Source organism: Anomaloglossus baeobatrachus, unplaced genomic scaffold, assembly GCF_048569485.1.
Source record: "Anomaloglossus baeobatrachus isolate aAnoBae1 unplaced genomic scaffold, aAnoBae1.hap1 Scaffold_2851, whole genome shotgun sequence".
NCBI classification, from domain to species: Eukaryota; Metazoa; Chordata; class Amphibia; order Anura; family Aromobatidae; genus Anomaloglossus; species Anomaloglossus baeobatrachus.
In genome coordinates, this window is record NW_027442317.1 from 6,817 (window position 1) to 34,616 (window position 27,800).

A 27,800-nucleotide genomic window follows, 5' to 3' on the forward strand; every position below is an offset into this window, starting at 1 on the left:
ACGTGATCTCTGCAGTCAATCAGTGGCTGAAGCATTGACCGAAATAACCAGTGATTGGGAGCGGAGGAGACGTCTTAGTCAGCAATTCAATTTGTGTTCCAGTCCATACGAAACAAGAGAATACAACTTCTACACGTTCTGTCTCCTCATATGTTTCCCCTTATTATTTCCAGTAATTGAATTATTACAGCAGATTTTTTATGATGTTACATCGTCATCTTCTCCCCATTCAGGTCCATACAATATCGGATCCTCTCAGTGGAGATCTTCTATAGAAGAGAATTCTCCTGATTGCCCCGTGAAGGATGGATATGGACAGGGACAAGATGGCGGAGAGGATATTACACCTCACCCTAGAGATCCTCTTCCGGCTTACTGGAGAGGTGAGAGATTCTGATGACGTCACATTACATCATTCTTATCTATGGGAATAACAGATGGACAGAACTGGAGAGGTGAGGACTCTGGAAATGTCTATAGTGAGATTTATTACTGTGTCTCTCCATAACCAGGATTACACAATAGTGAAGAAGACCTCTAGTGAGCGCTGTCAGGCCCCTGTGTCTGAGGGATGGGGAAGACCCCTGAGCCCAATCACGGGGCCTCCACCTCACCCCCCGATACATGAGGACATCAATGACCAGAAGATCCTAGAACTCACCTACAAGATGATTGAGCTGCTGACTGGAGAGGTGACACTGCTGGGAATGCTGGGACATTATACAGTAACGCTATGAAGGGATCGGGGGTGACGGTATCATTGTATGTGTCAGGTTCCTATAAGGTGTCAGGACGTCACCGTCTATTTCTCCATGGAGGAGTGGGAGTATTTAGAAGGACACAAAGATCTGTACAAGGACGTCATGATGGAGGATCCCCAGCCCCTCACATCACCAGGTAATAGACAGGACTAAATACACACGGCCTATAATTATCTGTATGTAAGGAATGAATTCAGTCCCTGTATGTGTCTCCTCCAGTTCTATCCAGTAAGAGGACAACACCAGAGAGATGTCCCCGTCCTCTTCTCCCACAGGACTGTAAACAAGAAGACCCCGATGTTCCTCAGGATCATCAGGTAGATGGAGAGAAGGGGCCATGAAATCTCCCTATGATGTGTAGACGGCTGTGAAGGTCTTGTGCTCAGTCTTGTTTTATCCTCCAGTATTATATGTGTTATACTTGTGTAATGAGAGCGGTGGAGATGGCAGGATTAGGAGAGATAAGAGCTTTGATGATTCCTTTTAGTCCTCGTTCACACTACTGTATTTTCAGAGCTTTCCATAAAATAACACAACGTCTCGCCCTCAGACCATTGTTATTGGATGTGGCGGTGCAGATGGGGGATTTTTATTTCTCACTGACAGAATCTGCGTGTGAGAATAATCCCAGCATCCTCTAGTGCCTTCCGTAAATCGGATGAGACTCGTCCATTCAGGTCTGTGTCTGCACAAACCATCAGATTCCCACCAGCTCCACCATACAGCAGACATTGTGTTACGGATACATTGCAGTTCTGTAATGGAGGAAGCTGTAAATGATCTTGTAAATTATTAATAGCGGCTGTAAATACCGGATTGTATATGGATGACAAATAAGAAAAGACTTGTCCTAGTTTTCTGGATGACGCTGTGATGATTCGTTATCCGGCCGTGTGATCCCGGCATTAGAGGCCGTTACATCCCGGGAAGAGAGGATTTATCTAGAAAGTGTAAAATCTTTCCCTTCCCTGAATATTTCTGCCTCCGGTCACATCCCGTCTGCCGGTATAACGGGCTCCGCACCACAAAACTTACATCCAACTCCTCAATTGTGGTGTTTTCTAAGTCACTTTTTTGTCTTCCCTTTTATTATTTTTTTGTTCCCAATTCTTCAAAATTGTGCAAGAAAAACTATTCACACCAGGTGAACTTTTCAACATTTTTTCACATTACAGCCACAAAAAATGGATTTTATTGTTTTTTTATGTGATAACAACATAAAATAGAAACATTTGTGAAATATAAAGGAAATTATACATGAATTTCTAGATATGTTAAGAAATATAAGTCTGAAAATTGTGATGTGCATTAGTATTCAGCCCCCTGAGTGAATACTTTGCAGGACCTCCTTTCACTACAATTTCTGCTGCCAGTCTTTTGGGGGATGTGTCTACCAGCTTTACACATCTAGAGGTGACATTTTTGCCCTTTCTACTTTATAAAACAGCTCTATCTCGGGTAAATTGGATGACGGCGTCTGTGAAACAATTTTCATTTCATATTCTTTTGCTTTTAAAAATATTCATTATTCTATAAAGACCAAATTCGTGGAGTTTATGACTTATAGTTGTCCTGTGGACAGATCTTCCCCCTGAGCTCAGGATCTCTCCTGCTTTACCACTGACCACAGACCACTTGGCTTCTTCTCTATAATTAGTGCTCTTCTTGCTTCGGTGTCAGTTTAGGTGGACGGCCATGTCTTTATCGTTTTGCAGTTGTGCTATATGTGACAACTCAGCATCTGGAGATTTGTGTGAGGGGTGAACTGTTTTTAATTAGGCCAGACCTTTTGTTTTCTTGATTGCCAAATCAAGAGAAGTTAGCCATTGTTTAATGTCAGACTGACTGGAACCCTATTGCCTGTTAATTATGGATTGCCTCAGCCTCTTTGACTATGTCAATTAGAGGAATATTATGCAGTCGAATTGAACTGAACCAATGAGAGAACAGCCATCTCCCACCAATCCTGTACGATACAATACTCTGAAATGAGCACTGAGGGTATAAAAAGGGCTTTGCTCCTTTTTCCATAATCATTTTGCAGGACGTCAGCCTAAACTCCACATTTTTAGCTGGAAGATCACAGATCTGCTTCACTGCTTAATGCTGAGCCCACAATTGTGCCTGGAGAACCCAGGTTAGGATCATTCAGTTGCCGGGCTACATATCTTGCTGTGCTCAGTCAAATTTCTAAGCTTGCCGCTATCTCCTCCCATAGGTTGCACATCAAAAGCTAAGTGCTGCTGGCTGGGATAGTTGGCCCAGGAAGCCCCAAAGTCGCAAAGATTACAATACCTTGAGAGCCAACGGATGGGTGAAACTCTGTCTCTTGTACCATCTTGTGTTCTTGCTGGAAATGTACGATACGTGTTTGCCTGTTGGTGAACCAGTAACGTCCTACCAAGGTGCGGTTCCCTCATCCTGTGTTGTCTGAGAAGTGTTCTGCCCACAAAAAATAAGTGTGAGCGTTCAGTGAGATTAGCCCTGGTCCAACAGTCTTTCTGAAGACAGCCAGGCCAGCGGACGACTGTACCCACTGACCCTTGTGTCTACCCACTATACTCCTGCTACTTATGAATTATGGATTGAAAAGTGCTTAGTGAGATGTTCAGAGCTTTGGCTATTTTTTTTTTAATTTTTTTTTTTTAATAACTAAGCCTTGCTTTACTTTTCTCCACAACTTTATCCCTGACCTGTCTGGTGTTTTCCTTGGTTTTCAAAATGCTGTTTGGTCCCTAATGTTCTGAAACAAAACTTGTGAAACCTTCACAAAACAGCTGTAGTTATACTGAGAATAAATGATACAGGTGACACAGTTTACTGTGACTTCTGGAGGTAGTTGGTCACTCAGGGGCATTATACTACAAGGGGCTTAATACAAATGCATGTCACAATATTCAGATTTATAGTTTTAAATATTTAGAAAACCATCTATCATTTCCTTTACACTTCACAAATACTTGTTACTTAATGCTGGTATATCACATAAAATCACAAAATGCATATACATTTGTGGGTATGACGTTAAAATAAGTGGAAACGTTCCGGGGGTGTGAATACCTTTTACAAGGGGCAAAATTCATTCATGACTTTAAAAATATCAGACTAGTTCCCTGGATCAATTTCCCATCACAAAATCTAGTACTGATAACCTGCCATAATATACTTTTCATTGAAGTCATCCAAGCCCGCCTTGAATTTTTGTAGTCTATGAAGAATTATCAGATCATGTGTCTGAGAGTTCCATATTCTCACTGCTCTTACAGTAAAGAATCCCCATCTGTGATTATGATTGAACCTCCTTGTCATCATTGCAGGCCTCAGTTGTAAAAAGCTAATTAGAAATATCTCAGTAATTCCCCTGATATACTTGTACATTGTAATAAAATCGCCCCATAGACTTTGTGTTTCCAAAATGAATAACCCCAGGCTTGCTAACCTGTCCTCCTATTGCAATCCTTCCATTCCTTTACTGGTCGCTCTTCTCTGCACCCGCTCTAGTTCAGTTATGTCCTCCTCATTAACTGGAGCCCGAAATTGTGCAGAATATTGTAAGTGTGGCCGCACTAGTGACTTGTATAGAGGCAAAACTGTTCTTGTCCGGAGCATCTGTGCCTCGTTCACTGCATCCTATTATATTATCTGCCTTGGCAGCAGCTTCCTGATACTGGTTGTTTTTCTCGTCCTCCCACACACCCAAATTTTTTTCAGTACCAATTTTCCACAGTAACTATAAAAAAAATTGCAGTTTAAGAATCAGCCAAAAAAATCAGGAAATCTAAAACCCCACAAACAAAACAAAAACCCAACATGTGAAAACCTATGAATACTTATAAATTAGTCACGTGCCATACATGTGGAAGAAAAGCCGCTTCTCAATATTATTGGTTCAAGAATTTTCATTTTGGTTCCCATACCCCAAACTATGAATTGTCTTCTCCTTCATGCCATACATGTTAGCGTTATTTCTGCAGCCAGTGATCGGATATAAAGTCTCCAGTAATTATATTACTATACAGGATTCGTTATGATGTCACATCGTCATCTTCTCCCCATTCAGGGCCCTACAATATCGGATCCTCTCAGTGGAGATCTTCTATATAAGAAAATTCTCCTGATTGCCCCATCAAGGATGGAAATGGACAGGGACAAGATGGCGGAGAGGATATTACACCTCACCCTAGAGATCCTCTTCCGGCTTACTGGAGAGGTGAGAGATTCTGATGACGTCACATTACATCATTCTTATCTATGGGAATAACAGATGGACAGAACTGGAGAGGTGAGGACTCTGGAAATGTCTGTAGTGAGATTTATCACTGTGTCTCTCCATAACCAGGATTACACAGTAGTGAAGAAGACCTCTAGTGAGCGATGTCAGGCCCCTGTGTCTGAGGGATGGGGAAGACCCCTGAGCTCAATCACGGGGCCTCCACCTCACCCCCCGATACATGAGGACATCAATGACCAGAAGATCCTAGAACTCACCTACAAGATGATTGAGCTGCTGACTGGAGAGGTGACACTGCTGGGAATGCTGGGACATTATACAGTAACGCTATGAAGGGATCGGGGGTGATGGTATCATTGTATGTGTCAGGTTCCTATAAGGTGTCAGGACGTCACCGTCTATTTCTCCATGGAGGAGTGGGAGTATTTAGAAGGACACAAAGATCTGTACAAGGACGTCATGATGGAGGTTCCCCAGCCCCTCACATCACCAGGTAATAGACAGGACTAAATACACACGGCCTATAATTATCTGTATGTAAGGAATGAATTCAGTCCCTGTATGTGTCTCCTCCAGGTCTATCCAGTAAGAGGACAACACCAGAGAGATGTCCCCGTCCTCTTCTCCCACAGGACTGTAAACAAGAAGATCCCGATGTTCCTCAGGATCATCAGGTAGATGGAGAGAAGGTGCCATGAAATCTCCCTATGATGTGTAGACGGCTGTGAAGGTCTTGTGCTCAGTCTTGTTTTATCCTCCAGTATTATATGTGTTATACTTGTGTAATGAGAGCGGTGGAGATGGCAGGATTAGAGCTGATCATAGATGGGACTTCTCCATCTGTCTGTGACTTTTACAATATTTGTTTCAGGGGGAAGATCTGCCCCATATTAATACTACAGAGACATATGTGAGGGGTGATGAGCGGAGTAAAGAGGAGATTCCTACAGATAACCGCCCAGGTGAGTAGTGACTACTAAATGCAGAGAAGTCACAGATTCTTCTCAGTCACCGGCTGTGGCTGATTTATCAGGATTGTAGTCCGGCCATATCAAATGGTCACCATTCTGCTGCTAGACCACCACATTTTCCTCTACCCCAATCTGTTCCCATTATTTTGGGCATTGGGCGCCCTTCTGTTGGAGTGAGATCTGTATCAGCCAGATCTTACAGGTAGGATCCACTCCATCCCCTGAAATTAAAAGATGTTAACCCTTAGCTGCCCAGATCTCTAATCTGTAAAGCCAAATGACAGCGTACGTAGAATGTGCAGACAACTCAGAAAATCATGGGAAGAGGAATCTAATCTGTATGGAGGACCCCTAAGAAAAAGCAGAGGGTAATGATGCTGGAGACGTCCTAAAATCTTGGCATCTTATTGCTGAATCTTCCTTCTGTGCTGCTGAATGTGCTGATCTGGTCGTTAAAAAGGTCCAGTCTTTCTTGCCAAACGTCCCTTTTATGACGAGACCTCATTCCATGAGCAGTCAAATTCCTACTTTTCGGGCAATCGCAATACATGTGAAATAGATCTGCTGTCTCTGAGTTACACATGGGACATAAAGAAAATTTAATATTTCCCATCTGTTGTTACTGATGACACTCTATGATGACGAGAGGAGGAAGTAGCTAGAGGCAGGGGGAGGATCTTAAGGTTGAGGGAGGAGCTAGAGGGAGAGGGAGGAGCTAGAGGCAGAGCCCATTCCTCTTGTATCTACATAGTATCTCATCAGAATGATAGAGGAACCCCCAGTGAACTCAGCCAGTGACTGCAAAACTTTGACTCCAAATGGTCTTTGATCTGTGTTGAGGAAATAAATGTTAGCAATACACACTATAAGTAAAAATTTTTGAGCACAAAAGAGGAAAGGATTCGCCGTGCAAGGAAGAAGTATAGTTAAATTAAATCAATGTCACAACCACCAGAAAAGTGCATATAAAAAATCACTTTTATTATAAGACCAAGTAAAAAAGGCCGGTTGGATTAACATCATATGTAAATATATACTTCAGTACAACAGGTGAAGATCATGAGGTAACGAGGACAAAAGAAAAAGCAGCACATAAACCCAAACATGGAAGAGAGTAAAAGGCTGAATAGCATTTAACCCCAAAGTGGTTCAGAGTGACTCACACAAAAATAGAGGTGATGTCTCTTAGGGGAAAAGACAGGGTAGGTGTGGTTAGTCAGATTAATATATAAAGGTTGCTTCACATGCATGTGTCAAACAAGCTCCCTGCATTGTGTCAAAAGTCAGGGCTGAAGCAGCCTCACAGAGGCAGGGAAACATATTACATGGAGCAGCACGGCACTTCTCCTCCTATACCTCCCCCTTATGAAGCTATAGGCGAGACGCGTAGGGGCACACAACTCTACGATCTGGCTGATTTTATTTAACATATGGGTAAGTGTGATTAGACCTGATTTACTTCTGGATATGCTCCATGTAATATGTTTCCCTGCCTCTGTGAGGCTGCTTCAGCCCTGACTTTTGACACAATGCAGGGAGCTTGTTTGACACATGCATGTGAAGCAACCTTTATATATTAATCTGACTAACCACACCTACCCTGTCTTTTCCCCTAAGAGACATCACCTCTATTTTTGTGTGAGTCACTCTGAACCACTTTGGGGTTAAATGCTATTCAGCCTTTTACTCTCTTCCATGTTTGGGTTTATGTGCTGCTTTTTCTTTTGTCCTCGTTACCTCATGATCTTCACCTGTTGTACTGAAGTATATATTTACATATGATGTTAATCCAACCGGCCTTTTTTACTTGGTCTTATAATAAAAGTGATTTTTTATATGCACTTTTCTGGTGGTTGTGACATTGATTTAATATAACTATACTTCTTCCTTGCACGGCGAATCCTTTCCTCTTTTGTGCTCAAAAAATTGCTATTTAAGGACGTGCTTGAGTGGTCATATGATAGCCGCACTTATGATTCCACATTTGCGGTTTTGTCTATTTACACTATAAGTAACATGTATCTACCGTCCGGATCAACTTTGGAGCGTGCGAGGTACTGAAGCAAAGTGTGCAGGGTTTGAAGATAAGTGTGGCATAGTTTAAACACAATTACATAGTGGTGATAACTGTAATTGTTTCATTTCATTTGGGAATTGTTTGTCTGTGATACTGTTAAAAAAGCAAAAAAAAAAGTTTGTCTTGGGATTTAATCAGTAGTATTAGTCACACCTGTTTCTAGAACCTTCTGGCAGCTTCTGGAAGTTCTTGTAGAACTATATAAACCAGCCAGAGCAAGCGAGGTGCTGAAGCAAAGTGTGCGGGGTTTGAAGATAAGTGTGGCATAGTTTAAACACAATTACATAGTTTGACACAAGAACATAGTTTGAATTTATCCTTATACGTTTCCCATTGGGTTTTTTTCTTTTCTTTTTTTTTAAATCAGATACTTTTTTATTAAAACAGAATACATACAACAGAATAACAAATCGGCATCCAAATTAAATTTATCACATCTATTACCCCTTTAACTCCCCCTCCCGCCCCCTCCCCCACCCCGGCAGCAACACTTCTCCCCGATACTACATCCCATTTAGTACACACTTAGAATACCCTCCAACTGTAGTATAGCAACCATCCCGTTGTGCAGGAGGAACAACTAGTAACACAAATAAAACAAAACATACACATCAGAGGTCTCAGACGGCTATCCCGGTCCCATATCAGTTTACTGGTCCATCACTCGTCTTATTCGCATTGCAGCCAAGGAGACCATAGCTTCTCAAACATTTTAACATTCCCCCTTCTTTCATACACTCCCTGTTCCAGCTGAAGAATACACTTCACCCTTTTAATGTACTCTCCCCTGGTCGGGGGGTCTTTTTTAATCCAGGACCTGGCGATTAGCTTTCTTGCCGCATACAGCAGCCTAGCAATGACCATTTTCATAGTATTTTCCACCCCAAGCTCCTCAACATATCCCAATAGGCATAGCACTGGTTCCCTGGGGAGGACACACCCATATGTTCTTCCTATCTTGTGGATAACCTTAGTCCAAAAGGAGACCAGTCTCGGACAAGACCACATCATGTGAAAAATACCTGCGTCAGATCCCTGACACCTTGGACACTCCGAATTCCTTTTCAACCCCATTTTAAACATCAGTAAGGGAGACCTATATACCCGGTGAATCACGTATAGGTGAGACAGTCTGGCCGGTTCGCTCATGGAAAGTTTAGGGACATTCTCCAGGATACTCTCCCACACCTCCTCCGTTATCGGCCCAACTTCCTCCACCCATTTAGATTTAGTTTTAATTGGGTATTCTAAAAGAAAGGTATGTAGTATATCTTTATACGTGCCAGAAATGATCCCTTTAGTGCTTCCTCCGCCCTTACACACATACTCCAGTACCAGGTCAGTCTGTATGGCCACACTTTGTTTAGCCGCTTGGGCTGCAATCGCATGTTTTAATTGTCTGTAGTGGAGCCAGCCGGACGCCGGTAACTGAAACTCACTCTGTAACTGCGGGAACGATTTCACAATTCCTCCGTCCAATATCTGATGCATGTATATCACACCCTTGCGTCTCCACTCCTCAATATTCCCCATTTTCTGAATCTCCGGGAGATTACTGTTATCCCAGATAGGTGTAAACTTAGTTAACCGGGTCACTCCTCTCACCCTTTTCAGCCTATCCCAGGTCTTATTTATAAGTGCCATTGTAGGAGACGTTCTACCCAGGAGCCCCACCGCACCATCCTCTAGTCCCATTACCAATGGACTTCTACCCACTATGTATTCCAGTACTTCTTTAATGCCCCCATCTTTCTCTCGATCAGACCAACCCCTGAGGTGTTGACATTGCGCCGCTATATAATACAATTCCGGATTTGGGATTGCTAGACCCCCCTCATCCTTCGGCCTTTGTAAAGTCTCTAATCGCACCCTAGGCTGCTTTTTACCCCACACCAGGTCCCTAAACAGCGAGTTTATCCCTTTAAATCTTTTCCTTGAAATACAAACAGGGGCATTGTGCAGTATGTATAGGAGTTTAGGCATTACTACCATCTTTAGCAAATTAACCCTTCCAACAACTGACAAATGTAGCTTGTTCCAGGCATCCACCTTGGCTCTCAATTTTTTAAGGAGAGGCCATAAGTTCACCTGTATGTATTTTTCTACTGGCAGAGATATCTGGATACCTAGATATTTAAATTCGTCCACATTCTTCAATTTGTTAGCCCCAGTATCCTCATTTGTCCAGGCTACTTCCCCATCCACCTTAAAGAGGCTCGATTTAGACCAATTAATGGTCAGTCCCGAAACTTCTCCAAATTTCTCTATTATCTGCATGGCATGATCCAATGAGGCTGATGGATTCCCCCAAGAAAAGTAATAAATCGTCAGCATAAAGAGCTATTTTCTCCTCTAAATGCCCATACTTAAATCCATGGATCTCCTTTGTTTTCCTAATGGCCGCCGCCAGAGGTTCTATTGCAATAGCAAATAGGAGCGGCGATAGTGGGCAGCCCTGCCTCGTTCCCCGGTGCAACTCAAACGCTGAGGAGGTCATACCGTTAACTCTAACTTTAGCAGTAGGCCTATTATACAACAGCTGCACCCACTTTACAAACCGTGGGCCAAAACCCATATGCTGCAACACTTTCCACAGATACCCCCACTCAACACTATCGAACGCTTTCTGGGCATCTAGCGAAGCGATCACCCTCCGGCCAGGGTTGTCAGGCGGCAACTGTAGATTAAGGTACAATCTCCTGATATTAGCAGCTGTCGACCTATTGGCCATGAACCCTGATTGGTCCATATGGATTAGGTTAGATATAACTCCAGTCAGCCGGTTTGACAACACCTTAGCCAGAAGCTTCACGTCCGCTGTTAATAACGAGATGGGTCTATATGAGTCTGGAAGCCTCGGATTTTTATCCTATTTAGGAATTACTACTATTATTGCTTCTCTCATAGATTCAGGCAATACACCTTCCCCCTCCGCCACCTCAAAGACTTTCAATAGTTTGGGTAATAGGATTTCTTCTAACTGTTTATAAATTTCAACTGGTAGCCCGTCTGCTCCCGGTGCCTTGTCATTGCTCATGCCATGCAGAGCGCCCTCCAGTTCATCAATAGTAATAGGTGACTCCAGTTTATCTCTATCCGCCACAGACAACACCGGAAGCTCACCTCGCTCAAGAAATGAGTCCACCTCTTCCACCCTCATCTCTCCAATAGAAGAATATAGCGTGCGATAGAAATCTTTAAAGACCCCAAGGATCTCCTCAACCTCAGTGACCTGTGTCCCCTCCACCGTGTCCATACCATGCACAAATGAACTACTCCTTTGAGCTGCAGCTATGACCGATAATAGATGACCAACTTTTTCCCCCTCCTCATAAAAATTCAATTTTTGGAATGCCTGCTTCCTTACCGCCTTCTCCAAAAGCATCTTATTAACCTGTTCATGCGCCTGCCTAAGATTTTGCTTCGCGTCCGTAGTAGTACTCCGGATTGCTTCCAGCTCTGCCTTATCTAAGGCCTCCAGGCTATCTTTCTCATCCTGCCTCGTCTGTGTTTTACGTTTACAGATATCCCTGAACAGGAGTCCCCTGAGGTATGCCTTCATCGCATCCCATACCACCAGCGGACCAGTGCTACCCTCGTTGTGGATAAAGAAATCCCCAAGATCCCGTTCTATATTCCCCATATTAATATGACGGATCCATGCTGGATGAAGCTTCCACTCTCCCCTCCTTCCCTCTGTCAGGGTCCCCCGTCGTATGGACACTAGAATTGGGCTATGATCCGAAATCACTCTTGTCAGATATTGCACGTCGCCTATCATTGCATCCATCAGATCACTAGCTAGAGCCATGTCAATGCGGGACAGAGTGTTATGCGAGGCCGAATAACAAGAGAAGCAGGATACCCTCCCATTCCTCACTCGCCAGGCACCCACCATTCCAAGTTCCCCAACAAAGAGTGCCAAACGAAGTCATACAACTATCCTGGATACCTGGAGGTCTACTACTCCTATCCCAGTACAGGTCTATCACATTATTGAAGACCCCCACCAGTAAAAAAGGGATTACTCCCCCCTTCTCAGAGAACTCCCTTATCTCCCTTAGTTTGGTGCACTTATATGGAGGTGGTATATATATTGCAGCTATACACATGAGTCTGCCAAATATTTTACACTTGACGGCCACACACTGTCCCTCTTTATCCACATACACTTCTATCTCTTCATATTGCACAGAGTTATGGATCAGCAGTGATACACCCCTTGCATAGTTGGAAAAGGTGGAGTGATAGGCCTTCTGCACCCATCTCCTATTTAAAACATGTGTTGTCTACTTTGTTAGATGCGTTTCTAGTAGACATATTACTGACGGGTTCTGGTCTTGAACATATTTAATTATTGCCGCTCTCCTAGACCTATCTGATAACCCTCTAATATTCCAACTCAACACCTTAATTCTATCCCCCATTATCCCACCCAGTAAAACCATCAAACCTTGTAGTATCTCCCCATGCTGCCTCTACCCTACCCCTTTCCCCCCTCCCCCCCTGCTCCCCTCCCCTCCTACTCCCCACCACTTCCTGTTTTCGAGTACTCCCGTGAAGCATCGGGTTTTCCAAACCTGGTCCATAATCCCTACTAAATTCCCCCCTACCTCCCTCGCCTTCCCCTCTTAGACACAGTTTAAAACTCGTCCCTTTTCCAACAATTCTCCACTCCCCCCCTTTCTATGTATAATCATATTCCACTCAACCAATATAACAGTAAAATGGCGAACAGTAATCAAACTGGAATCTCAAATTGTAAATACCACCACCGCGCCAAATTAGGCAGTCCCCATGTCCTGCGAAGCTCACATCAAACCCTTCGCATTCCCCCTGCATACTACCTCAATCCCAAAGGGAAGGAGAAAAAAAAAAAAGAAAAAACAAGAAGGGTCCCCTGTAAGCTCCTAAGGATGTTGTAGAGCCTCAGCCGGCCTTCTCCACCACACTGCAGATTCAGACAGTCAGCTCATTCCTTCAAACTGATCCGCTTTTCGTTTGCGTCCAACCACTGCATGGCTTCCTCTGGAGTTGTAAAAAAGTGCACCCGCTCCAATGCCATCACTCTTAGCTTTGCCGGGAACATCATTGAGTATTGCACCCCCATCTCTCGCAGGCGCCTCTTTACTCCTGTAAAAGTCATACGTAGCTTTTGAACAGAAACGGAGTAGTCCGGGTATATGGAAATTCTCTGGCCGTCAATCATAAGATCCTCCATGTCTCTTGCCTTTCGCAGTATAGTGTCCCTGTCTCTGTAGTTGAGGAGCTTGGCTAGCATAGTGCGAGGGCCCCTGCCTGCTGTTTGTGGCTGCATCGGGACTCTGTGTGCACGTTCCACGGCATAGAGCTTGGATAAGACATTAGCACCCATTTTCCCCCTGAGCCAGTCTTCTACATATTCAGTGGGGTTTCTTCCTTCCGCTTTCTCAGGGATGCCGACAATTCGGATGTTATTTCTTCTAGAGCGGTTCTCTAAATCATAATTTTTTGCCATGATTTCAGCTATCTGCTGTGCAAATGTTTTTTCAGACTTTTTGTTTTGTAATATGATCCTCTGTTATCCCCACTCTCTCCTCTACAGCCGTTGTTCTCAGATCGGCTTTCTTGAGGTCTTTCTTAATGTCAGCAACCTCTGCCTGTAATCCCTTAACTTGCTTCGTCAGGGAAGTCAGAGCCTCTTTACAAAAAGACACCACTGCAAAAACGTCCTTTAAAGTGGGGTTTTCTGGAGCCTCCTGTGCACTATGTGCTTTCTCCACTTCTCCTGTCTTATCTTGCTGCTTTTCACCATCCCCCATCTCATCAGAGCTGGCATTATCTTCTCCCTCCTCACCTCTGTTATCTATATGCTGATGTGATTTCTCTGAAGTCCGGGCAAATTTCTCCAGCCTTGCAGCGATCTGCATCCTCTCCTGACAGGCTGCATTAACTTTCTCAGCTTCCTGCCTTATCATGGCACCATCTTGAGAGCTGGGGACTTTCCCGCCTCCATTATCTTTTTGCCTGTGACGGACCATGGCACCTCTCTGCATCCACCAGACTCACTCCAGATAAGTCCTCACCACCTTATCTTCCTGACAGCCGGCTGAGGCAGTGATAACAGCGGTATTCAGGGATTTATCAAGGGAGTTTGCAGGAGAGCTCCACAAACACGTCTCTTCACATTGCCGTCCAGGCCACGCCCCGTTTTTTTCTTTTCTACTTTAACGTTTATCCCCATTTAATAGGTGCTCCATGGACAATGCTACCAGGTGTGTATCTTGTCAGATGTATGCATGCCTTGAGCAGCCGTTTGAGGGTGAATATTTCTGCACTCGATGCAAGCATGTTGCGTATTTGGAAGCCAAGGTAACTGATCTAAATAAGCAGCTTGCAACACTCAAGGGCATTGCAAACCCGGAGAGAAGTTTAGAGCTCACTGAGCTTTCTCTGGCTGGGGTGGAGGTGGAGAAGATCAGGACCCAGAGGTAGGTAGTTGGGTAACAGTTAGAAGAAGAAGTAGGGGGAAAAGTGTCAGGGAGCCTAGTCCTGACCTGGCGCAACCTAGTAAATATGCTCATTTGGCTGATATTAGGAATGAAGGGCCAGGACTAGGGTCACTACAGCAGGACATTGCTCCTAGCAACCAGGAAAACAACTGCTGTAGAAAGGAGGGTAATAGGAGTGCAGCAAAGCCCAGACAGATGTTGGTGGTAGGGGACTCCTATAATTAGGCGGACAGACAGGGTCATCTGTCGCCGAGACCGTGAATGCCGAACAGTATGTTGTCTGCCGGGTGCTCGGGTTCGGCATATTGTGGATCGGATAGACAGATTGCTGGGTGGGGCTGGGGAAACCCCAGTGGTCATGGTGCACATTGGTACTAATGACAAAGTTAGAGGCAGTGGAAGGTCCTTAAAATTGATTACAGGGAACTAGAAGAGAAGCTGAAGTCCAGGACCTCCAAGGTGGTGTTTTCAGAAATACTACCGGTGCCACGAGCGTCACTAGAAAGACAGCGGGAGCTTAGGGAGATAAATATGTGGCTTAGATATTGGTGCAGGAAGGAAGGGTTCGGGTTCATGGAGAACTGGGCTGACTTCTCAGTCGGCTACCTACAGGCTCTACAGTAGGGACGGGCTGCACCTCAATGGGGAAGTTGCAGCTGTGCTGGGGGAGAAAATGGTCAGAAGGATGGAGGAGCTTTTAAACTAGGATCTGGGGGGAGGGAGGGGAGTGGAGCAAAAAAGGGGATAGATAGAGCAGATAGAGACAGGGAGACGGTAGGGGTCAATGAAGGATTAGGGGGGGGGGACATGCAAGGAACGTAGGGAGGCTAGGAGTAATAAAGGTGTTAATAGGATTAAATGTCTACTGGCAAATGCAAGAAGTCTTGCAAACAAAATGAATGAATTGGAGACTCTTATGTCATCCATGGATTATGATGTGGTGGGCATTACGGAAACCTGGCTGGATGAAAGCCATGACTGGGTGACAAACATACAGGGTTATAGTACATTTAGGAAGGACAGGAAAGACAGAAAAGGTGGTGGGGTGTGTATATTTATTAAATCTAACCTAAAACCTGTGTTGAATGATGACATTGCGGGGAACTGCAACAATGTAGAGTCAGTATGGGTAAATGTACATAGGGAGGGTAATAATCGAAAAATGCTAATTGGAGTTTGCTATAAGCCTCCTAACATACCTGAACAAATAGAGGGTGAAATGCTGGAACAAATTGAAAAGCCAGCTAATAATAATAATCGGGTTCTTATTATGGGGGATTTCAACTATCCAGACATACAGTGGGACATAGAATCTTCTGGTTGTGCTAAAAGCTGTAAATTCTTATCTACCATTCAAGACCATTTCCTCTCTCAGATGGTAGATGAACCGACGAGGGGAGATAATTTGCTAGATCTGGTCCTGTCAAATAGACCGGAGACAATTTCAGATCTACAGGTTTGGGAGCACTTGGGCACCAGCGATCATAATATGGTAAGCTTCAACGTAATATTCAATAGAACATTTCAAAGGGGAAATGCTAAAACCTGGAATTTTAGGAAAGCTGATTTCAACAAATTAAGGGAAGAGCTTAAATGTGTATATTGGGACAAAGTCATGGTAACTGGGGTTACTAAACATAAATGGGGAAAGTTTAAGGATATACTGCTAGAGTCTTGTAAAAAACGTATACCTTCTGGTAATAAAATGTCCCGGAATAAAAAGAAACCACTATGGATTAATAAGACTATACAAAGTATAATAAAACAAAAACAGAGCGCGTTTAAAATGTTCAAGGCTGAGAATACAGAAATAGCATTTCAGGAGTATAAAGATATCAATAGGAAATGCAAAAAAAGAAATCAAACAAGCAAAACTAGCTACTGAAACAAAAATCGCCAATGACATTAAAATAAATCCCAAAATCTTTTATAAATACATTAATGCCAAAAGGAAAACAAAGGATAGTATTGGCCCCTTAAAATATAATAACAAGTTAGTTACAGAGGACAAACAAAAGACTGAGATATTAAATAGGCATTTCTCATCTGTGTTCACCAAGGAACTGACTGTACCAGGGATTATTCAACAAGTGGAAAATCAAAGTTCCCCACCAGATATAATTAATTTAACACAAGAAGAAGTACGCCTACGTCTGAGTAAATTAGACATTGACAAATCCCCAGGGCCAGATGGCATTCATCCACGAATATTGAGGGAATTGAGCTCCGTAATTGACAGACCGCTGTATCTCATCTTTTTAGACTCTCTTGTAACAGGGTTGGTGCCTCAGGATTGGAGGATTGCTGATGTGGTCCCGATATTTAAGAAAGGTAAGAGGGTAGATCCAGGCAACTACCGTCCAGTAAGCCTGACATCAGTAGTATGCAAAGTTTTTGAGGGCATTTTAAGGGATGACATGCAAAAATATGTTGCATTAAATAATATAATAACTGACAGACAGCATGGATTCATGAAAGATAAGTCGTGTCTAACCCTCCTGTTGGGGTTCTATGAGGGGGTAAGTGCAAACCTGGATATTGGTAATGCAGCTGATGTGATTTATTTGGACTTTGCAAAAGGCATTTGATGCTGTACCACATAATAGCCTTATACTAAAGCTCCAGAAGCAAGGACTAGGGGAAACTATATGCAACTGGGTAAGGAATTGGCTAAAAGATAGGAAACAAAGAGTAGTCATAAATGGTATATTCTCTAAATGGGCTATAGTCAGCAGTGGGGTGCCGCAGGGATCTGTGCTAGGACCAATTCTTTTTAATCTCTTTATTATTGACCTTGTGGATGGGATTGATAGTAAAGTGTCAGTCTTTGCTGATGACACCAAACTATGTAGGATATTAAAAACTGACCTTGATAGTACAATATTACAAAAGATCTGGATAAGATGTCAAAATGGGCAGATACTTGGCAAATGAGATTTAATGTTGATAAATGTAAAGTAATGCACCTAGGACGAAGTAATCCTATAACTGCGTATACATTAAATGGAAGTAAACTAGGGACTACAGATCAGGAGAAGGACTTGGGTATTCTCATTACAAATAAGCTGAGCAGCAGCACTCAATGTCAAGCAGCAGCTGCAAAAGCAAACAAGATTCTAGAGTGTATAAAAAGAGAGATTAGATCCCGTGATCCCAACGTATTGTTACCCCTCTATAAATCACTTGTAAGGCCACATGGGATCCAGTTTTGGGTTCCACATTTTAAAAAGGACATTCAGAAGTTAGAGTCAGTTCAAAGGCGGGCAACTAGACTATTACAAGGAATGGAAGGCCTCACATATGATGAGAGGTTGAAAAAGTTAGATATGTTTAGCTTAGAAAAAAGACGTCTCAGAGGAGATCTCATTTATATGTATAAATACATGTGTGGTCAATATAAAGGACTGGCACATGACTTATTTCTTCCAAAGACAATACTAAGGACCAGGGGACACTCACTGCGAGTGGAAGAAAAGCGATTCCGACAGCTAAATAGGAAAGGGTTCTTTACAGTTAGGGCATTCCAGAGTCTGACTGCTCTACCACAAGAGGTAGTAATGGCAGATACTATAACAGGTTTTAAAAAAGGGCTGGATGATTTCCTCACTACACACAACATTGTTGGTTATAAATGACTTGGTGACCAGGTGTAGAACTGGTGGAGGAAGGTTGAACTAGCTGGACCTAGGTCTTTTTCAACCTTAGTAACTATGTAACTATGTAACTCGCGACTCCAAAATCTGGTGGGTAAGGGATTTGTAGAAAGCAATAGAAACACTCTTCATTTTATTATTTGGGTTAGTAGAAAGGGAACAGGCAGTGTAGTATCTATTTGAATACTTGAACTAAACAGGCCTTAAAGTATGTTTCCTGAAGCATAGCTATTGAGACCCATTGTATGTAGATAATATATCTGACTCCTTTTCAAAGAATTATTTACAATAGAAGATATAAATGTCACAATTAGAGAAAGGGAGGGCGAACGACTAAGATAGGATATAGGCAGACAAACCTGAGGAGAAATGCGAAATTGGAAGGGACAACTTCCATACGCCACACTAAGGCTATGTGCACACAGTGCGTTTTTCTCGGCGTTTTTGCACGTTTTTCGGGTGCGTTTTTGGCCTCAAAACTGCATGACTTTGCTTCCCCAGCAAAGTCTATGAGTTTTCATTTTTGCTGTCCGCACACATCTGTTTTTTTTCAGCTGCGTTTTTGTGGTGCCACAAAAACGCAGCATGTCAATTATTCCCGCGTTTTCACTGCGCTTTTCATCCATTGAGTTCAATGGGATGTTAAAAGACGCAATGAGAAACGTTAATAGCTGCGTTTTGGTGCGTTTCTAAGACCAAAAACGCAGCTATAAACGCAGGAGGTGGGTAGTAAAGTGACGTGTACAGGAAGAGGATTCCTTCTGTCAGTATATACAGAAGCGTGAATCCTCCCGGTACCGTCACCGCCGCTTCCACCTCACGTCCTGGGCATGTATGCTGCCGTGCGGCGCCATGTCTGGGCGGGAGGTGGAAGCGGCTGCGAAAACAAAAGTTAACAGTAGAAAAAAAAAAAAAGTTATACTCACCTGTCTGCAGGGTCCCGGTTACATGTCCGCTCCCAGATTCTGTCACGGTATCGCCGCTCCGGCAGTGTGCAGTCTCCCCGGGTGCGTATGCCTGCAGGATGCAGGACCTGGCGATGGATCACCTGATGCAGTCACCTGACGCATCAGGTGATCGTAAGTATCACGGTGACGCGGGCGCCCGGCCGGTATCAGCGGATGCGTCAGGAGACTTCATCCCTGATTACCGGCAGCTGCTGCAGCGATCGGACGGGATCAGACTCCCGCCCCATCGCTGCAGGAGCTGCCGGTAATCAGCACAGACGTGAGTATTATTTTTTTTTTTTTTGCACTGATGCATCTGCTGATTGTATAAAAGCCGTTTATACAATCAGCTGATGTGTGATGGGATTCACGTCCTTTAACCTGACACATCATCTGATCGCTTTGCCTTCCAGCAAACCGATCAGATGATATTGGATCCTGATTGGACGGCGCGGGACCCTAACCCAGGATTAGTGCGGAGGGGGGTTTATTTCAATAAAGATGGAGTCACTAATTGTGTTGTTTTATTTCTAATAAAAATATTTTTCTGTGTATTGTTTTTTTTTATCTTTACTAGAAATTCATGGTGGCCATGTCTAATATTGGCGTGACACCATGAATTTCGGGCTTAGGGCCAGCTGATAATATACAGCTAGCCCTAACTCCATTATTACCTAGCTAGCCACCCGGCATCAGGGCAGCTAGAAGAGTTGGATACAGCGCCAGAAGATGGCGCTTCTATGAAAGCGCCATTTCCTGGGGTGGCTGCGGGACTGCAATTCACAGCGGGGGTGCCCAGAAAGCTTGGGCACCCTTCACTGTGGATTCCAATCCCCAGATGCCTAGTTGTACCCGGCTGGACTCAAAAATTGGGCGAAGCTCACGTCATTTTTTTTTTAAATTATTTCATGAAATTCATGAAATAATTTAAAAAAAAAAAGGGCTTCCCTATATTTTTGGTTCCCAGCCGGGTACAAATAGGCAGCTGGGGGTTGACGGCAGCCCGTACCTGCCTGCTGTACCCGGCTAGCATACAAAAATATGGCGAAGCCCACGTCATTTTTTTTGTTTGGGGGGGCAAAGAAATCCTGCATACAGTCCTGGAAGGAGGATGCTGAGCCTTGTAGTTCGACAGCTGCTGTCTGCTCTCCTGCATACACTATTGGATGCTGAGCCTTGTAGTTCTGCAGCTGTCTGCTCTTCTGTATACACTAGTGGAGAATGAAGAACACATTGAAGAAGGAAATGACATCAGACCTTTTTTTTTGTTCACTGATAAAAAACGCATAAGGACGCAGTGAGCAAAAACACGCACCAAATCGCGGCAAAACGCGTGCGGTTTTTGCCGCGTTTTTTCGACGCAGGTGCGTTTTTGTGCGTTTTTAGATGCCAAAAACGCACAAAAACGCAGCGTCAAAAAAACGCAGTGTGTGCACATAGCCTAAACTATTAACTCCTAGCAGGAGAAACCTGGACCTTCTGAACAGGTCCCAATATCTAAGTGGGGTTGAGGAAGCCATGACAGGGATAGTCTCCACAAGAGCCCCGTATTACTCAAATATCCAAAATATGTATACTATACCCACCAATATAGAGAGAATAAACGCGAAAGAGAGAAAGCAGAAAAAAAGGAGTAGGAAAAGGAAGTGACAATGATAGAGTAGGTGTATAAAAAAAAAAAAAAATTTACTGATACAATTTTTCAAACCAAACTCCTGACCGCCATTTAAAGACATCAATAATGACCAAATTGTAAATCTAGTGATGGTAATAAGTACAGATGAGTCATCCTGGAGAAGACCTCATGTCTCTAAGAGGCCCATCACTGAGGGATAAGCGTTGCGATTTTGGTGACAGCTCTGTCTCACAATTAGCATGTGGGATCAAAGGAGGTAGAGTATGAAGTGCCGGCCATTCTGGCAGATAGATCTGAGGCAAGTTGAAAGTAGATAAGTTGGTCGGGAGGTCCCCCAAATTCTTGAATTCTGCGCAGGGGCCATCTTTTTTTGCAAAAAATTGAAATGAGAGAACCTCCAGTGGTAGGAGATCCTTTGGGTCTCGAAGTAACTGAGTGAGTGGTCATTAGGCTTTACGAAGTTATAGTGTGCTCCTAGCCAGATCTGGGAGGATAACAATGTCACAGCCTTCCAGTTGTATATTCTATTTAGATCTTGCAGCTTTTGAAAGAGTTTACTTCTCCTTGTAAAAATGAATGCAGGACACAACATCACGTGGTCTTCAGGCCAAGGTGGATTTGGGACCAATATCTCTGTGAATTATATCCATTTCCATACGCGAGTCCGCTTTCCTCCCAAGTAAATCATAGGATAAAGCATTAATTGTTTTCTCCTGCATATGGGAAGAGATTTCTTCATACAGGCCACAAATACAGAGATGGTTTTGTCTGTAACGGTTCTCTATATCATCTTTATATGTTAGAATGTCTGAGATCTGAGTGGTATGTTCAGACATAAGATATTGGTGCTCTATTGTTAGATGTAAAGACGTTGTCAGACTCTAAGTCAGGGGTGGGCAATTAAATTTCTCATGGGGCCGCATGAGAACTTGGGATCCTTTTAGAGGGCCGGACTAATATAATTAACTCCATTCTACCCAATACTAGATTATATATATATATACACATCACTATATACTGCACCTGTAGTAAATTACATTACTATACACTGCACCTGTAAAACTACATCATTACATTCCCATATACTACATCACTACACCCCAAATATTGCACCAGTTACCCCCCCCATTGTCCACCCTCCTCAGGTTATATTAATGACCACTCACCTCTCCCTCCTCAGGCACCTCCGTACGGGTCCCCGCCGAGCTGCTTCTTCCCTGGTACGAGCCCTAGCTGCGCCGCTGTTCTTCTTGTAGGGGACCCCGCTGCTGCTTCTCTCTGTACAGGCAGGCACCGGCTGGTGCCGCTTCTCCTGCCGGGCGGGAACTTTTCAAATGAGACACACGCACTGTACTGCCGACATCAGGGCGCGCGTGTGTCACAGAGAAAGGTGCCGGGCAGGGAAAAGAGGACAGATCCTGAAGCTCCGCACAGTGTAGCAGCGGAACGCAGGAATCTGTCCTCTGTTCCCTGCCCGGCACCTTTCTCTGTGACACACGCGCACCCTGATGTCGTCCGTACAGCACGCGTGTGTTATTTGATAAGTTCCCGCCCGGCAGGAGAAGCAGCATCACGTCTCCAACTCTGATCTAATGGGCGGGCCGGTCACAGACAGTAGGCAGGCCGGATGTGGCCCGCGGGCCGCCCCTTGCCCAGGTCTGCTCTAGGTCATACACTCTGATGCCTACTAAGTGTCCTCTAGTATATTAAACATGGTCTCCAAGTCCTGCTTTGTGGGGATAGAGCACAGATGTTCTCTCCAATCCCACTCATTTCCTTCAAAGAGGATTGTGATTAACTACACAAGAACATGACACCTCCGCCATGATAAATCGCTAAGCTGTGCGTGGTTGATGGCTCTAAAATACAGTTACTCGCATCTATAGGATCGTCATGAAATCTATTATGTTTCCGATCCTAAGGAATTCAGATTACTGCACAATCGCTCCTGTAATGAGGAGCACTAATACTTCTTCTATTTTTCTACCCAAAACTCATAGTGGCGCCAATGGTCCATCTTAAATGAGTACAATTCTGATTTACTGGACTATGTTAACGTTCTCTCTAAATGTCTAATGTCTTCAAGAATCTCATCTGACAAAATATTGGCCCCTACAATAGTTTGGATTGCCAACGAGCCACATACTGTAATTATTCCAGATGTGTCACCTCTAGTTACTAAATCACTGACGGTGAAGGCTGTCGGAGTGGAGGGCGGTCATTTCAGTAGATGTGTTATTGTCTATAGTCACAATTTTCTCTATAGTAGTTAGTACCAAAGCCGCTCGTCTTTCATGGCTTTCCACTGCAGCCAGTTTTCTGCCCCTATCCAGGCCCCATTTCTCCAATCTGACATCTGTCACTTTACATGGTAACACCTTTGTAATGCTTAGTCTGATCCCAGTGTCTGAATTTTTTTTGTGACACATTGTAAGTTCTTATTTGTAATTTAAGATTGATTTGTTCACAAAATCCTAGAAGAAAGAGAGGAAACTGGAATGGAGACCTGGGACATGAAAATAGTAGGGGGTGCCAGTAATAAGAGCCATAATGGTACAGTCCACGAAATCCTAGAAGGAAGAGAGGCACTCGCCCAAAATAAAATGCAGTTTCCTGTATTTCATGTAGACATACGAGGGTAGGGAGAGGATGCGAGAAGCGAGGATAATGGCTGCCATTTCGCGCTTAGAATAGCGCTTCTACGGGTCCACCTGTCACCAGCACACCTCCCACATCCGTAAAGGTGAAAACAGGTGACAGCGATAATTACAATCAACTGCAAATACAAAAAAGTGAAAAAAAGGTTAAAAAAAAAACCATACTAAAAACAATACAATGTAACAATCGGAAATATAAATACAGGGGCACAATATCAGAGAAGATGATTAATAATAGGGCATACAAAATAATTCATATCAGTTAAATTAGGAAAGTTATGATCAAATCAAAGAAAAACTGACATTTCATTTTTTTCATTCGAGCCTAAAGTGCCAAGTGCCTTTAGGTCAATTATCCAGCATGTTTCTTTTTGTAACAGGATTTTGTGTGTATTAACTCCTATTTGTGAGATAACGACTCGTTCTATGCCAGCAAATTTTAAACAATCTGGATTACTCAAATGGACTGAGCGAACATGGTTGATTAATCTAGGGGAAACTTTTCCTGTCAAAATAGAATTATAGATTATAAACTAATTTGTTTCCTGTTCACTTAAAAAAAAAAAAAAAAGTTGTCTGAATTTCGCATCAAACATTGCATTTAGATGTTCTTAAAACAAAATAGTGATACCGCAACATAGAGTCAGTAAATAGCATTTACCGTATTCTGCTTTAGCCTAAATTACTATTTTTGACTCCAGAGGCAGTCTCTGGAAATTGGCAAAATGCATGTTTTAGAGGGAAAATTACAAATACACCATTATACTGCCCAATACATAGCACCCAGCTTGGTCTCCAGGAAACACACACACACCATAAATGTTTGTGGGTTCTTTCCTGTGGCAATGCCAAACATGGATAGTAACAGTGTTTGGGCCACTGCAACGCTGAGAAGAATTAAGGACATTTGGCTTTGGGATTTTTTTTTATTGAATTATGGAGCCATATTGCTTTTCAAGAGTTTTTCAGCTATAACTAATGTGGAAACCCTCCATTTTTCCACTGACCGAGTAGAAGGTTTTTGGTATAATTTTGGCCAGAAAACATTATTTGGTGAATTATTATTCAAATATTTGGGATGCAAAATGAACAAAGAACATTGAACATCATGGTCTACTGGTTCTTGCTCTGACGTCTACTGTTAGATTATGAACTTTTATTTCAGTAAATATTCTAATTAAATATTGCTACATAACTTGCAATTTCTTTAGCTACAGTTAGGTCCAGAAATATTTGGACAGTGACACAATTTTCGCGAGTTGGGCTCTGCATGCCACCACATTGGATTTGAAATGAAACCTCTACAACAGAATTCAAGTGCAGATTGTAACGTTTAATTTGAAGGTTTGAACAAAAATATCTGATTGTACACATTTCTTTACAAACACTCCACATTTTAGGAGGTCAAAAGTAATTGGACAAATAAACCAAACCCAAACAAAATATTTTTATTTTCAATATTTTGTTGCGAATCCTTTGGAGGCAATCACTGCCTTAAGTCTGGAACCCATGGACATCACCAAACGCTGGGTTTCCTCCTTCTTAATGCTTTGCCAGGCCTTTACAGCCGCAGCCTTCACGTCTTGCTTGTTTGTGGGTCTTTCCGTCTTAAGTCTGGATTTGAGCAAGTGAAATGCATGCTCAATTGGGTTAAGATCTGGTGATTGACTTGGCCATTGCAGAATGTTCCACTTTTTTGCACTCATGAACTCCTGGGTAGCTTTGGCTGTATGCTTGGGGTCATTGTCCATCTGTACTATGAAGCGCCGTCCGATCAACTTTGCGGCATTTGGCTGAATCTGGGCTGAAAGTATATCCCTGTACACTTCAGAATTCATCCGGCTACTCTTGTCTGCTGTTATGTCATCAATAAACACAAGTGACCCAGTGCCATTGAAAGCCATGCATGCCCATGCCATCACGTTGCCTCCACCATGTTTTACAGAGGATGTGGTGTGCCTTGGATCATGTGCCGTTCCCTTTCTTCTCCAAACTTTTTTCTTCCCATCATTCTGGTACAGGTTGATCTTTGTCTCATCTGTTCATAGAATACTTTTCCAGAACTGAGCTGGCTTCATGAGGTGTTTTTCAGCAAATTTAACTCTGGCCTGTCTATTTTTGGAATTGATGAATGGTTTGCATCTAGATGTGAACCCTTTGTATTTACTTTCATGGAGTCTTCTCTTAACTGTTGACTTAGAGACAGATACACTTACTTCACTGAGAGTGTTCTGGACTTCAGTTGATGTTGTGAATGGGTTCTTCTTCACCAAAGAAAGTATGCGGCGATCATCCACCACTGTTGTCATCCGTGGACGCCCAGGCCTTTTTGAGTTCCCAAGCTCACCAGTCAATTCCTTTTTTCTCAGAATGTACCCGACTGTTGATTTTGCTACTCCAAGCATGTCTGCTATCTCTCTGATGGATTTTTTCTTTTTTTTCAGCCTCAGGATGTTCTGCTTCACCTCAATTGAGAGTTCCTTAGACCGCATGTTGTCTGGTCACAGCAACAGCTTCCAAATGCAAAACCACACACCTGTAATCAACCCCAGACCTTTTAACTACTTCATTGATTACAGGTTAACGAGGGAGACGCCTTCAGAGTTAATTGTAGCCCTTAGAGTCCCTTGTCCAATTACTTTTGGTCCCTTGAAAAAGAGGAGGCTATGCATTACAGAGCTATGATTCCTAAACCCTTTCTCCGATTTGGATGTGAAAACTCTCATATTGCAGCTGGGAGTGTGCACTTTCAGCCCATATTATATATATAATTGTATTTCTGAACATGTTTTTGTAAACAGCTAAAATAACAAAACTTGTGTCACTGTCCAAATATTTCTGGACCTAACTGTATTTCATAAATCGTATCCTTTCATTTCTATATATATTAATAAAAATAATTTTTATTCTTGGCAGATGACTGTACTAGGAGATCAGAGGCACAGCTGACATCTTCAGTTTTTAAATCAAATGACCTTGATATCACTCAAGATATAACTGAAGCGAATGCCATTGCTCCAGATATAGCACCATCTCTTCAAAGCAAAGATATACCATCTCATTCTTTTGAACAGGTCCTACCTTCTGATTTATCACAGACTATTAAGAAAAATAAAAGTCACACAACAAGCATTCAAAATAGAAATGCTCTTACAGTAAAAACATCATTTTCTACTTTAGAATCTGAAAAAATACTTAAAAAAAATCACACAGGGGAGAAAAGAGTTTCTTCAGAGTCTTTTAGTTATCAGAGAACTCACACGGGGGAGAAGCGTTTTTCATGTTCAGAATGTGGGAAATGTTTTGCACAGAAATCAAATCTTGTTGCACATCAAAGAACTCACACAGGGGAGAAGCCATTTTCATGTTCAGAATGTAGGAAATGTTTTGCACATAAATCTCATTTTGTTAGACATCAGAGAACTCACACAGGGGAGAAGCCTTTTTCATGTTCAGAATGTGGGAAATGTTTTGCACATAAACAAAATTTTGTTGCACATCAGAGAACTCACACAGGGGATATGCCATTTTCATGTTCAGAATGTGGGAAATGTTTTACACAGAAATCAATTCTTGTTAAACATCAGAGAACTCACACAGGGGAGAAGCCATATTCATGTTTAGAATGTGGGAAATGTTATGCAGAGAAAACACATCTTATTAAACACCAGAGAACTCACACAGGGGAGAAGCCATTTTCATGTTCAGAATGTGGGAAATGTTTTGCACATAAACACCATTTTGTTACACATCAGAGAACTCACACAGGGGAGAAGCCATTTTCATGTTTAGAATGTGGAAAATGTTATGCACGGAAATCACATCTTATTATACACCAGAGAACTCACACAGGGGAGAAGCCATTTTCATGTTCAGAATGTGGGAAATGTTTTGCACATAAACACCATTTTGTTACACATCAGAGAACTCACACAGGGGAGAAGCCATTTTCATGTTTAGAATGTAGGAAATGTTATGCACGGAAATCACATCTTATTTTACACCAGAGAACTCACACAGGGCAGACACCTTTTTTATGTTTAGAATGTGGGAAATGTTATGCATGGAAATCAGAGCTTGTTGTACATCAAATAACTCACACAGGGGAGAAGCCATTTTCATGTTCAGAGTGTGGGAAATGTTTTACACAGAAATCAATTCTTGTTAAAGATCAGAGAACTCACACAGGGGAGAAGCCATATTCCTGTTCTGAATGTGGGAAATGTTTTATCCAAAAATCACGTCTTGTTGGACACCAGAGAACTCACACAGAGAAATATTTTTCATGATAGAATGTGGGAAATATTTTACATTAAAAATAAGGGACCAAAACGCGTAGTCCGAGACTACTACCCTATCCGACATACCATTTTTTG

General features: G+C 42.8%; 1 protein-coding gene across 1 annotated transcript; it reads left to right on the forward strand.

Annotated features, from left to right (window-relative positions):
- The first annotated feature begins 812 nt into the window (after positions 1 to 812).
- Positions 813 to 27,800, forward strand: LOC142266460 (uncharacterized). The gene is made up of 7 exons (XM_075332307.1): positions 813 to 897; positions 981 to 1,078; positions 4,822 to 4,971; positions 5,101 to 5,176; positions 5,569 to 5,666; positions 5,864 to 5,954; positions 26,341 to 27,800. Exons 1-7 carry the CDS (start codon positions 813 to 815, stop codon positions 27,711 to 27,713), a joined length of 1,971 nt encoding a protein of 656 aa, XP_075188422.1. The 3' UTR covers positions 27,714 to 27,800.